The sequence below is a fragment of the Scyliorhinus torazame genome, chromosome 12 (assembly GCF_047496885.1).
Source record: "Scyliorhinus torazame isolate Kashiwa2021f chromosome 12, sScyTor2.1, whole genome shotgun sequence".
Taxonomy (NCBI): Eukaryota; Metazoa; Chordata; class Chondrichthyes; order Carcharhiniformes; family Scyliorhinidae; genus Scyliorhinus; species Scyliorhinus torazame.
In genome coordinates this window covers 207,223,426-207,237,609 of record NC_092718.1, presented here as the reverse complement: position 1 = coordinate 207,237,609, position 14,184 = coordinate 207,223,426, and the positions used below count along the sequence as shown (strand labels likewise).

The following is a 14,184-nucleotide window of genomic DNA, read 5'->3' as shown; positions in this document are numbered from 1 at the left end:
GTAAATACCCTTGCCCTCTTAATCGGCCCATTCAGCCCTCTCACGTTCCACGTGATCAACCGGGTTGGGGGGCTCTTTACCCCCCCCTCGTCGATTAGCCATCCCCTTTTTTAGACCAGCTCCTCACCCGCTTATCCCCCGGACGGTGCCCTCCCGTCCCGACCATCCCATCCCGTAACAGCTCCCCCTTCCCCTTAGCAGCAGCAACCCAGTTAACCCCCCCCCCCGCTAGATCCCTCTCTAGCTTAGTTGCTCCCCCCATATTGCTTCCGGAAGTCAGCAATCTCTGGCTGACCTCGGCTTCCCCCGTTTATCCTTAGCCTCCCATTATGTGAGGCCCCCTCCTTCCTGCACCCCCTTTTCCCGCCACAATTTCCATAGCGCGGGAACAAAGCCCGCGCTTCCCTCTCGGCCCCCGCCCCTGATGGCGCAGCTCCCTCTCTCCTTCCCCCTCCCCTTCCCCACCGGCACCCACATTTCTTCATCCCCCCCCCTTCGAGGGGAAAGAAAATTTTCCGCCATTTGATTCACAGTCCCTTGCCACCACCTCGCTACTTCATTTCAAACACTCTTTCTCAAATCTAGTCCAACTTCTCCTCTTCAATAAATGTCCACGCCTCCTCTGCCGTCTCGAAGTAGTGGTGTTTACCCTGGTGTGTAACCCACAGTCTTGCCGGCTGCAACATTCCGAATTTCACTTTCCTCTTGTGGAGCACCGCCTTGGCCCGATTGAAACTCGCCCTCCTTCTCGACACCTCCGCAATCCAATCCTGATACACGCGGATCACCGCGTTCTCCCACCTGCTGCTCCGTGTCTTTTTCGCCCATCTCAGGACCATCTCCCTGTCCTTGTAGCGGTGGAATCTCACCACTATTGCTCGTGGTATTTCCCCTGCCTTTGGTCTTCGCACGAGGACTCGGTACGCTCCCTCCACTTCCAGGGGGCCCGTCGGGGCCTCAGCTCCCATTAAGGTATGGAGCATCGTGCTCACATACGCCCCAACGTCCGCTCCCTCTGCCCCTTCGGGAAGACCCAAGATTCTTAAGTTCTTCCTCCTCGAGCTATTTTCCAAGGCTTCCAGTCTCTCCATACACCTCTTATGCAGTGCCTCGTGCGTCTCCGTCTTCACCACCAAGCCCTGTATCTCGTCCTCATTTTCGGCAGCTTTTGCCTTCACTCCACGGAGCTCCATCTCTTGGGTCTTTTGCGTCTCCTTCAGCCCCTCAATCGCCTGCAGCATCGGCGCCAGCACCTCCTTCTTGAGCTCCTCCACACATCGCCGGAGGAACTCCTGCTGTTCCAGGCCCCATACCAACTGGCCGCCCTCCGCCGCCACCTTGCTTCTCACTTCCCTTCTTTGCCGCTGCTCCAGAGGATCCTCCACAATCTGGCCACTATTATCTCTTCTATCCATTCACATCCGTGGGGACTCATTTCTATGTCGCCTCACAGTGGGTTTAGCCTTCGAAAATTGCCGTTGGGGCTCCCGATAAGAGCCCAAAAGTCCGTTAAAATGGGAGGTGCCGAAACGTGCGACTCAGCTGGTCATCGCCGCACCCGGAAGTTCCGATAGTGACATTTAAGGGGCATCGTGACAAATACATGAATAGGATGGGAATAGAGGGATACGGACCCAAGAAGTGTAGAAGATTGTAGTTTAGTCGGGCAGCATGGTCGGCACGGGCTTGGAGGGCCGAAGGGCCTGTTCCTGTGCTGTACTTTTCTTTGTTCTTGTTCTTTGTTCTTTGGAGAGCTGGTGCAGACACAAGGAGCCGAACAACTTCCTCCTGTGCAGTAGGGGTTCTGTCTCGGCTCAATTGCTGCTGAAACCCTCATTCATGCCTTTTGTTACCTCTGGACTCTACTGTATCAATGCACTCCTAACTGGTGTCTCATTTCCTATCTTCCATAAACCTTCTGTCATCCAAAACTCTGCTGCTCATGTCTTAACTCACCCATCACCCCCATGCTCATTGACTGACATTAACTCCCGGTTTCCAAGCAATGTTTTGATTTTAAAATTTGCATCCTCATTTCTAAATCCCTCCATTACTATGCCCCTTGCTATTTCTGTAATCTTCTCCAACTCCACAAACCTCAAATCTCTGCGCTCATCTATGGTAATACTGGCCTCTTGGCACAATTTTAATGTTGGCTATGTCCCCAGTTGCCTCGGCCCAAAACCTCTAGAACATTCTCCCTCCACCACTCGACCTCTCCCTCCCAAAACCTATTTCTTTGACCTTTGATCAGCTGACCTAGTATCTCCTTACGTGGTTCAGTGTCATATTCTTAATAATCATAATAATAATCTTTATTGTCACAAGTAAGCTTACATTAACACTGCAATGAAGTTACTGTGAAAAGCCCCTAGTTGCCACACTCCGGCGCCTGTTCGGGTACACTGAGGGAGAATTCAGAATGTCCAATTCACCTAACAGCATGTCTTTCGGGACTTGTGGGAGGAAACCGGAGCGCCCGGAGGAAACCCACACAGACACGGGGGGAACATGCAAACTCATCACAGACAGTGACCCAAGTCGGGAATCGAACCTGGGATCCTGGCGCTGTGAAGCCACAGTGCTAACCACTGTGCTACCATGCTGTTTACGAATATTCCCGTAAAGCGCCTTGGGGCATTTTATTACATTGGAGGCTTTCTCTAAACATACATTGATGTTGTTGGGATGATGAGATACATCTTGTGAATTGCGAAACTCTACAACTTGCTTCTCAATGCAGAACATTGCCGTTTGCAACACTTAACTATCACCTTGCCCTCAGCAACACCATTGTCTAAGAAATAAATATCTTTTTAACAGGATAATATTATTAATGCTTAATAATTGGGAGGCACGATGGCGCAGTGGTAAGAACTGCTGTCTCAGGGTGCTGAGGTCCCAGGTTCGATCCCGGCCTCCGGTCACTATCCGTGTGGAGTTTGCACATTCTCCCCGTGTTTGCGTGGGTTTCACCCCCACAACCCAAAGATGTGCAGGGTAGGTGGATTGGCCACGCTAAATTGCCCCTTAATTGGAAAAATGAATTGGGTACTCTAAAGTTTAAAAAAAAGAACTGCTGCCTCACAGCGCCAGGGACCTGGGTTCAATTCTAGCCTTGGGTGACTGTCTGTGTGGAGTTTGCACTGTCTCCCTGTGTCTGCGTGGGTTTCCTCCGGGCGCTCCGGTTTCCTCCCACAGTCCAAAGATGTGCAGGTTAGGTCAATTGGCCACGCTAAATTGCATCTTAGTGTCCAAAAGGTGAGGTAGGGTTCCTGGGATAGGGTGGAGGTGTGGGCTTAAGTGGGGTGCTCTTTCCCCGAGGGCCGGTGCGGACCCGATGGGCCGAATGGCCTCCTTTGGCACTCTAAATTCTATGATAAAAAAGGAAACAATTTATACCAGTGAGGGGCAACCTAGGCCACATCAATGGCCCTCCTTCATCCCAGCAGGCTGCAAGTTTGAAATCAGACTTGTTCACTACCGATGACCCCATGAATAAGATTAAAACCATTTAAGACACGCCGAATATTTCATAACAAGCTATAGAAAATGCTTAATCATTCATATATTAATAGAACTGTCATCAACTTCAAATGGCAAAAACAAAAGAAATATTTATTCTTTGGGCGCAGAGGAAGCACATGCCTCTCACAGTCAATGCTGTGAGCAATCAGCGCGCTTCTCACTTCACTCACCCCTCGCTTTACGTGCGAATCACTTCAGTCATACCGGCAGGAAAAAAACCTACACGGACAGAAATCAGTGGAATGTGGCAACCCTGCGCGTGGACAATAGTCAATCAAATGTCTTGTGGGCCACAGTGAGATCTCAGGTGCATGCTGCCTAGCACGGAGTTATACTGCTCCAACTCATTCTTGCAAGTGGCCAATTGTTGACAGCCATCTTAAAAAATGTCACATTTTTAATATTTTGCTACTTTTCCTTGCTGACATAACCGCTTAAAAATACACCCAAAATTGAAATAACAATAATCTTTATTGTCACAAGTAGGCTCACATTAACACTGCTGTGAAAAGCCCCTAGTCGCCACTCCGGCGAATGTTCGGGTACACTGAGGGAGAATTCAGAATGTCCAAATTACCTGACCAATATCCCTCCCCCCAAAAAACAAACCATTGAAAAAATTGGGAAACAAAGAACAAAGATGTTAAAACAGAAGTCAAGAACTTTATGAAACATCATTTAAAAAAAAAACCTTTTTCATGCTTTGGGGTTTGGATTTTTCTTATCCACTTTAACATTCTACCCCGCCTCCCCCCGCCCGTCAATTATTAATAATTCTGTAAGCCTAATGTTTTTTGTAAATCAGTATACAGTCCGCTTTGAAACCTCAATTCAAACGCAATCCTCACAGAAAATCTCCCATTGTTATCCTAGGGAAGGATATACAACTGTTTCTGCTCAGGCAATTTCATGAAACTGACTCAACCTGCTGTGTCAAATGACTCAAATATTCTGGATTTAAACCAATCGGACCGCTGCAAAACTGACAAAACAGCAACTTTCCAAAAATAAAACTTTGGCTTTTATTAAAAAAATAAACAAAACTCCCTTCCAATTAATGGCTGGATTTTTTAAAACTTGGATGAAATTTTTACACTAAAAAATGATTCAAACTCTCTAACTCTGTGTGTGTCTCTCTCTCGGCACCCCCCCCCCCCCCTCCCCTCCTCGATAAACTGAAGGAAATTACGACAGCGTTTTCTGTTCGACCTCCTGTGAGCAGCGGTTTCGGTGTCTGCAGTTTGAGCAGTGGGACTGGGGATCAGCCGTCAACATGGATTTCTACTCAAACCCCCTGCCCGTCATTAACCCGGTAAGACATCAACCCCCTCCCCGGGGCGCCTCTGCCAACCAGCCCCAACCTTTAAACTGGGCGTTGTGACTTTAGCAACAGTTACATTAATTCCCTTGGGGAACTTTTATAGGGAGACTATTTTTCTGTCATTTCTGCCTGTTGGGGAACTTCTACAGGGAGTCAAACTACAGACCCCGAGTTTACCACCCAGGGAAAGGGGAAGGATAAGCTGAGGGCTATAATTACACCAATGAGGAATTTTAATTGTCTAAAGATGTCAGTTTGAGACGGGGTCTTGTTTTTTTCCACAATAGTTGTGCTATTATATCCAGTTTGTGTGTTTAAATATGCCCCTGGGGGAGATTAGACAAGGGGCGCCGTGCTAAGCACCCTGAGCGGGCAAATTGATGCTCCATCCCAGACTAGCCTCGGCATTTTGTTCAAAGTGCTGGGGATCCGCCCTGGACAGTGTTTGGGAGGCTGTCAGTGGGTTTAGAAGACGGTGCACAGTGGGCAAGACAGGGTTGGCCGAGTGAAAGGTAGACGCTGATCAAAAAGAGAGAGAATTGCGTTTATAATGGGCAGCACGGTAGCATTATGGATAGCACAATTGCTTCACTGCTCCAGGGTCCCAGGTTCGATTCCCGGCTTGGGTCACTGTCTGTGCGGAGTCTGCACATCCTCCTCGTGTGTGCGTGGGTTTCCTCCGGGTGCTCCGGTTTCCTCCCACAGTCCAAAGATGCGCAGGTTAGGTGGATTGGCCATGATAAATTGCCCTTAGTGTCCAAAATTGCCCTTCGTGTTGGGTGGGGCTACTGTGTTATGGGGATAGGATGGAGGTGTGGACCTTGATAGGGTGCTCTTTCCAAGAGCCGGTGCAGACTCGATGGGCCGAATGGCCTCCTTCTGCATTGTAATTTCTATGATAAAGCACCTTTGAGGGTCTCAAAGGGCTGTCCAGCCAATGTGGCCCTTTTGAAGCATGTTGCAGCAGTGTAAGAAATGCAGCAGCCAATTTGGGCTTAGCAAGTTCCCACAAACAGCAATGTAAGGGCGGCACAGTAGCACAGCCGTTACCACTATTGCTTCACAGCACCAGGGACCTGGGTTCGAATCCCACTTGGGTCACTGTCTGTGCGGAGTCTGCACGTTCTCCCCATGTCTGCGTGGGTTTCCTCCGGGTGCTCCGGTTTCCTCCCACAAGTCCGTGCTTGTTAGGTGGATTGAACATTCTGAATTCTCCCTCTGTGTACCGGAACAGGTGCCGGAATGTGGCGACTAGGGTCTTTCCACAGTAACTCCATTGCAGTGTTAATGTAAGCCTACTTGTGACAATAATGACGATTATTATTATGTGACAGTGACCCAGGTTATCTATTTGTTGTGCTGCTAGTTGAGGGCTGAATATGGACCAGGACACCAAGGGTAACTGCCCTGCTGATCCCCCAGAGAGTGCCACAGGATCGTTTGCATCTCCCCGAGTAAGCAGCTGGAAGTCTCTCTGAGAGATGGCATCTCTTTTTTTTAATATAAATTTGGAGTACCCAATAAATCTTTTTCCCACTAAGGGGCAAATTAGCGTGGCCAATCCACCTACCCTGCACATCTTTGGGTTGTGGTGGTGAAACCCACGCAGGCACAGGGAGAATGTGCAAACTCCACACGGACAGTGACCCAGGGTCGGGATTCGAACCCGGGTCCTCAGCGCCGCAGTCCCAGAGCTAACCACTGCGTCACATGCTGCCCTTGCATCTTTAAAAAAATATATATATTTTTATTGGTTTTACATTTATACCTTCTGCCTTTCTCTAATGTTATCACACTTTATTACAGAGGAGTCTCAATAAGTAAAGTGGGTATGCAGGTCAGAAAACCAGTTATACAACAAATGAATAAGTATAAACGCAAATGTAATCTATGTGCAGGTGTGGGGCCCCTGTTGTGCCCCCAGTGGCCAGTTGCTGCCACAGCAATATTTTGGATATGTATCTGCTGCCTCCTGGTACTAGAACGTATGCGGCAGGGGTTGCCGTCTGCCTTGCTGTCGCAGTTGTGTGTGACCCCATTGCTTGTTCCTTGGCTCCCTACTTGCCCTGTGTTTTGCTTGATGTCCTTCCAGCCCCCCTTCCTCCCTGCTTCCTCCCCCCCCCCCCAACCCTCCTCCTTCATATTCCCCGCTCCCCACTGCCTATCCCACCCCACCCTCCTGTCCACTCTCTTTTACGTTGCCTGTCTTGTTCCCCCCACCCTGGCTTTGTTGATTGGTAGCTGGTCACGAACAGGTTGGCGAACAGCCCCCACAAGTTATTGAGCCATCCTCTGAACCCTGGATGGCGTCTTTATCGTCTCTAGTTTGAGAAATTCTGCTAAAGCGGACAGCCAACTGCAGCCTTGGGTGGGGCTGCTGGCCTCCAGGCGGGCGATCCAGGGAGGCAAAGGCTAGGGTGTCTGCCCCTCTCCCTCTACAGAGCTCTGGCTGTTCCAAAGACACAGTGGGCACTGCTCCTCCCGCACCCCTACAACCTTGGCCATGGCCTCCAAGAAGGTCACCCAGTACCCGACAAGTCCAGAACATGTGGGTGTGGTTGGCTGGGCCCGCCACCAGACTCGACGGGTTCCATCTAGGGATCTGTGTACAGTTGTTGGCTATTCTGATCTCCAGGTCCTGGAATGTGGTCTGGGCCAGTTTGAACGGTAACTCCCCCAGCTCCCTGACAGTGCGTTATTTCCTCTCTATTGCACTCGGGTGGTTTTTCTGGTGTGGGATTTGAGCTCAGACCTTTGTGACTCAGAGTCATGCATGCTCCAAACCAATCCACACAGCAGCATTTCTGGGTAGATTCACTTCTCATCATCAGTCTCAGAATTTCCTCTTTAGGAATTTTAATAAGGGGATAAAGGAATCCGATGAGTAACATTAACGTTTATTTATAACGCCTACTGTGTACAAAGAGGCCCAGTCAAACTTTACAAGGTTCTCTGTCTCTCTGTCAGTCAGTTCCTATCTTCTATACTCCTCGAGGAGCTCATATTCTTCATGCCACATGGGGAAAACAATTAAGCCTGCTCTGTCCAGTTTATTACAGGAACATTACCCTCACGGGCAGGAAAAGGCCATTCGGCCCTTCGAGTTTTTTCCTCCATTTAATAAGGTCATGCCCGACCTAGTTGTGGTCTCAATTCCACTTTCCTGTGTGCTCCCCAGAACCGTTGTCTCCCCTTGTCGATCAAAAATCTGTCTCACTCAGCCTTGAATAAATTCAATGAGCCAGCCCGTTCTACTTTTCTTCAGGAGGTACACCCACCATCCTGGAAATGAGCCGAGTGGACCCTCTCTGAGCTGCTTTTTACAAATACGATGATCAAACTGACCCCGATACTCCTGGTGAGATCTCAACAATGCCCCGTGCAGCAAAACATCCCTATTTTTATATTTCATCCCCCTTGCATTGAACACCAACATTTAATTTGACGTCCTAATCACTTGCTGCATCTGCAGACTAACGTTTTGTGATTCGTATACCAGGACACCCAGATCCCTCTGCACCACCGAGTTCTGCAATCTCTCTCCATTTATATATCATTTATATCCTTCCTGCCAAAGTGGACAAGTTCACCTTAGCCTGTGTATTGCTGTGTGGCAGGCCGGTTGGTCCATCTAAATTTATTGTTCTAGAAGGATAGCGGGTCATTTATTCATTTATGCGATGTGTGTGTCGCTAACAGGGCTGGTATTTATCGCCCATCCCAAGAAGCCCTTAAAGAGGCGTTGGTGAGCTTCTCGACCTGCTGCAGTCCATGTGGTGGAGATGCCCCTACAGGAAGTTCCAGAATCCTGACCCGGCCATGGGGAAGGTGCGTCATTGCAGTTCCGAGTCAGGGTGGCAGGTGACTTGTAGGAGTGGTGGGGTCTCCCCAACCCCCACCTGTGCAGGATTCAATTGCTAAATGGTTCCAGGTTTTTACCATCAATACCTAATCGTTCAACACTAAATTTCCTGATATAGATCCTCAATTTACTTCTTATCAGTTTGAACCTATATCCCGCCCCTGCAGAATGTCTCAAACCAGTGGTCCTGAGGAGAATCTCAGCACCGGTTTTGTTTTGCCATGGATTACGGCGGGATTCTCTGGTCTCCCAGCTGTGTGTTGCTCGGCAACGCGCTGCTCGCTGAAGGCGGGATTGTCTACTCCCGCTGCTTGTCAATGGGATTCCCCATTGTAGCCACCCCACGGCACTGGGAATCCCCCAGGCCGGGGTGCACTCCTGGTGGGAATAGAAAATTCCAACGGTTGGAGAACTCCGGCTGACACCCCCCCATTGACTCTGAAATTACACCTTATCTCTCTCCGACGCTCTGCACGTGGCTGGACTTTGTTTTAAACTAAATGCGTTTGTTGTGTTATGTAATTTGGAATAACACAAGCTGCCACTTGATGCAGTTTTGAATAAACGATGCTCCAGACTTTGAAGTGAGTTCAATGTGTTTTATTGAACTATTAGCACAGTTCTCAATGAGTTTGACTCTCTGCTAATCTAAATGTAGTAACTCAGTCTAACCGAACCAGCCTTGCTCTAATCCACGTGCTGGGGTGTGATGCTGAGGATACACCCTGTCTCACTCTGTAGATGTTGGTCTGTGGAAAGAGGCGGGGTGTGAGTGAGTCATCCCTTTCATAGTGAGATACCACCCCTGAGTGTCCTGACTGCTCATTGGTCGTGTCCTATTCTATGTGTTCATTAGCTGCATGTTTGCATATCATGACAGCGTGAATTTTAAATCCAGGTGTTAGGCCCACTCAGCCTGCAACTATTTCCATCTTTATGTCACAAATCTGCTACCACTGCTCATTTCTGAAATCTGAAGGAAATGATTGCTCTGTTGCTCAGGAGATCTCTATGATGAAGCTCACCACTGCATTTTAAACCCTTTGTTTACTCTAACTGTTATATTGCCTGTAAAACAAAAAAGGCGGAAAGAAGTAGCAGATTTTTGTTTTGTTCTAAGTACCTCCTGCAGGTGAAAATTATCATTACCAAGTATTTTTAAGTTGTCAATGTTATTGTTGAATTTAAACCTGTCCTGTTAAGTTCAGAAAAGTTACAATTTACAACCCAGCCTTAAATTGCAAGCTAAATTTATATTGTCTTTGGTGGGAGCTCATTCTTGCTTTCAGTTACTAATAAGAATAGGAAGGTTGACTAATACTTTCAGTTTTGTTTTACTGACGATAACACTCAGGATGGTGTGTGGCTTGGAGAGGAATTTGCGGATGTGCTCTCACTATCCAGTCAAGGTTTAAGTCTCACCCCTGAAATGAAATGAAATGAAAATTGCTTTTTGTCACAAGTAGGCTTCAAACGAAGTTACTGTGAAAAGCCCCTCGTCGCCACATTCTGGCGCCCGTTCGGGGAGGCTGGTACGGGAATTGAACCGTGCTGCTGGCCTGCCTTGGTCTGCTTTCCAAGCCAGCGATTTAGCCCTGTGCTAAACCAGCCCCTATTTTAAGCCTGAGCATCTTGACATTGAGAGAGTGCTGCATTACTGGAGGAGATGTCTTTTGGATAAGATATGGCCCAGATCTTCTGGTCTCCGGAATGCCAAATGTACCCTGGAAGATGTGTTGTGGGACCCTTTGGAAGTCCCAACTCAATGATCTTGTGGGAATTGCCTGGTGAGTTGAACTTTCGATGGGCAACTCCCCGGCTCCCTGGGACCCTCTGAAAAAGTCTCCAACACTTGAGTTAGAACCGGAGATTTCGGACGGCTCTGACTTGCTTTGATAGTTACCCAGGAAATATTATCGATAAATCCTCGACTAAACCCTGGGTAATTATACAACTGACACCCAATCACTCACATTGAAACCCGTCCTGCTGCACTCAACCTAACCTGATAACCCCTCTTGACTTGACCCACCTGCCACTCCACCCACCGACTACACTACCCCCTTACCGTACCCATGTTACCCCCTTACCATACCCATGTTACCCCCTTACCTTACCCACGTTGTAGTAAGGGCGTGGAATGCACTGCCTGCAACAGTAGTGGACTCGCCAACACTAAGGGCATTCAAATGGTCATTGGATAGACATATGGACGATAAGGGAAAACTTTAGAGTGGTTTCACAGGTCGGCGCAACATCGAGGGCCGAAGGGCCTGTACTGCGCTGTAATGTTCTATGTTCTTACCTTACCAAATTGCCTCCTTCCTTACCCATGTTACCCCTTTACCTTACCCACGTTACCCCATTACCTTACCCACATTACCCTATTACCTTACCCACGTTACCCTATTACCTTACCCACGTTACCCCCTTACCTTACCCACGTTACCCCCTTACCTTACCCACGTTACCCCATTACCTTACCCACGTTACCCCCTTACCTTACCCACGTTACCCCCTTACCTTACCCACGTTACCCCCTTACCTTACCCACATTACCTCCTTACCTTACCCACGTTACCCCATTACCTTACCCACGTTACCCCATTACCTTACCCACGTTACCCCATTACCTTACCCACATTACCCCATTACCTTACCCACGTTACCCCATTACCTTACCCATGCCACCCCTTTACCTTACCCACTTTACCCCCTTATCCACTTAACTGCACACACATATCTTCTCTCCTTGGATGTTTTCACAGCAGCATCGGACATTTAAACTCTTTAATTAGTAGAATATGGCAACTAGTGGTGTAAAAAGTGTGGATACTGCGTGGATTCCCTGCATTGCCTCAGAGGCTGGGAATTCTGCAGACAGTAACTCATGTCGATTTTGGCAGGAGAACAGCTGGTGAGTCAGTTTCAGCGGGAGCAGTGCGGAAGTGGCTGCTGGGAGGTAAGTCTGTCCTTTAAAAGCACTTGTCTTTGCAGGGGCAGGCTAGTCGATTTCGGCGGGAGAACAGCTGGTGAGTCAGTTTCAGCGGGAGCAGTGCGGAAGTGGTTGCTGGGAGGTAAGTGTCCTTTAAAAGCACTTGTCTTTGCAGGGGCAGGCCAGTCGATTTCGGCGGGAGAACAGCTGGTGAGTCAGTTTCAGCGGGAGCAGTGCGGAAGTGGCTGCTGGGAGGTACGTCTGTCCTTGTCCTGTCCACTTGTCTTTGCAGGGGCAGGCCAGTCGATTTCGGCGGGAGTGGAGCTGGCTGGTTAGTCAATTTCAGCAGGAGCTGAGAATTTTTTTTTTTTTAAATTAGTGTTTTAGGCGGGAACAGGAAGTCGACCCACGGACGTCTGGGAAGACCCTCACCAATAAATTCTGGTGGAGAGGAAACGCGAGACACTACACGTGTAGTGTCTCCCACCCGCCCTCCTCCTCTAACCTAATAATAAAACCCATTGGTCTGAGGTAAATACATATTTTATTATATTACTATTATTTTTTTATAAAAAATTTAATTTAGTTGTTAGCCAGATCTTGGTAGAAAGTTAGAGGAATGGCAGGGAAGGGAGTGCAATGTTCCTCCTGCAGGATGTTTGAGGTGAGGGATGCAGTTAGTGTCCCTGCTGATTTTACCTGCAGGAAGTGCTGCCATCTCCAGCTCCTCCAAGACCGAGTTAGGGAACTGGAGCTGGAGTTGGAAGAACTTCGGATCATTCGGGAGGCAGAAGGGGTCATAGATAGCAGCTGCAGGGAATTAGTTACACCAAAGATTGGAGATAGGTGGGTAACTGTAAGAGGGACTGGGAAAAAGCAGTCAGTGCAGGGATCCCCTGCGGTCGTTCCCCTGAGAAACAAGTATATCGCTTTGGATACTTGTGGGGGGGACGACTTACCAGGGGTAAGCCATGGGGTACGGGCCTCTGGCACGGAGTCTGTCCCTGTTGCTCAGAAGGGAAGGGGGGAGAGGAGCAGAGCATTAGTAATTGGGGACCCTATAGTCAGGGACACAGATAGGAGATTTTGTGGGAGCGTGAGAGACTCACGTTTGGTATGTTGCCTCCCAGGTGCAAGGGTACGTGATGTCTCGGATCGTGTTTTCCGGGTCCTTAGGGGGGAGGGGGAGCAGCCCCAAGTCGTGGTCCACATTGGCACTAACGACATAGGTAGGAAAGGGGACAAGGATGTCAGGCAGGCTTTCGGGGAGCTAGGATGGAAGCTCAGAACTAGAACAAACAGAGTTGTTATCTCTGGGTTGTTGCCCGTGCCACGTGATAGTGAGATGAGGAATAGGGAGAGAGAGCATTTAAACACGTGGCTACAGGGATGGTGCAGGCGGGAGGGATTCAGATTTCTGGATAACTGGGGCTCTTTCTGGGGAAGGTGGGACCTCTACAGACAGGATGGTCTACATCTGAAGCTCAGAACTAGAACAAACAGAGTTGTTATCTCTGGGTTGTTGCCCGTGCCACGTGATAGTGAGATGAGGAATAGGGAGAGAGAGCATTTAAACACGTGGCTACAGGGATGGTGCAGGCGGGAGGGATTCAGATTTCTGGATAACTGGGGCTCTTTCTGGGGAAGGTGGGACCTCTACAGACAGGATGGTCTACATCTGAACCTGAGGGGCACAAATATCCTGGGGGGGAGATTTGTTAGTGCTCTTTGGGGGGGGTTTAAACTAATGCAGCAGGGGCATGGGAACCTGGATTGTAGTTTTAGGGTAAGGGAGAATGAGAGTATAGAGGTCAGGAGCACAGATTTGACGTCGCAGGAGGGGGCCAGTGTTCAGGTAGGTGGTTTGAAGTGTGTCTACTTCAATGCCAGGAGTATACGAAACAAGGTAGGGGAACTGGCAGCATGGGTTGGTACCTGGGACTTCGATGTTGTGGCCATGTCGGAGACATGGATCGAGCAGGGACAGGAATGGATGTTGCAGGTTCCGGGGTTTAGGTGTTTTAGTAAGCTCAGAGAAGGACGCAAAAGAGGGGGAGGTGTGGCGCTGCTAGTCAAGAGCAGTATTACGGTGGCGGAGAGGATGCTAGATGGGGACTCTTCTTCAGAGGTAGTATGGGCTGAAGTTAGAAACAGGAAAGGAGAGGTCACCCTGTTGGGAGTCATTTTGGTACTGCGCTGTATCGTTCTATGTTCTATGTTCTATGTCCTGACTCCTCAAAGCCTGTCCACCACCTACAACACATAAGTCAGGAGTGTGATAGAATCCCCCCCACCCCCCCACTTGCCTGGATACGTGCAGCTCCAACAACAGTCAAGCAGCTCGACACCATCCAGGACAAAGCTGTGCTTGATTAGCTCCCCGCCCACAAACATTCACTCCCTCCACTCCGACACGCAATGGCAGCCGTGTGTACCATCTACAAGATGCATTGCAGGAACTCATCAAGACTCCTTTGACCCTACGCTTGATCTTAGCCAAAAGGCCAAGAAGCGCCTTTCAAACCTGCGACCACTACC

General features: G+C 49.0%; 1 protein-coding gene across 2 annotated transcripts in view; it reads left to right on the top strand.

Annotated features, from left to right (window-relative positions):
* The first annotated feature begins 4,694 nt into the window (after nt 1-4,694).
* LOC140386918 (galectin-4-like) overlaps nt 4,695-14,184 on the top strand; it is a 40,043-nt gene continuing 30,553 nt past the window's right edge. For both annotated transcript variants that reach the window (XM_072469789.1, XM_072469788.1), the window contains exon 1: nt 4,695-4,840. In XM_072469789.1, the coding sequence (XP_072325890.1) occupies nt 4,802-4,840 (39 nt within the window). In that variant the 5' untranslated portion in view covers nt 4,695-4,801. The remainder of the gene's footprint in view (nt 4,841-14,184) is intronic.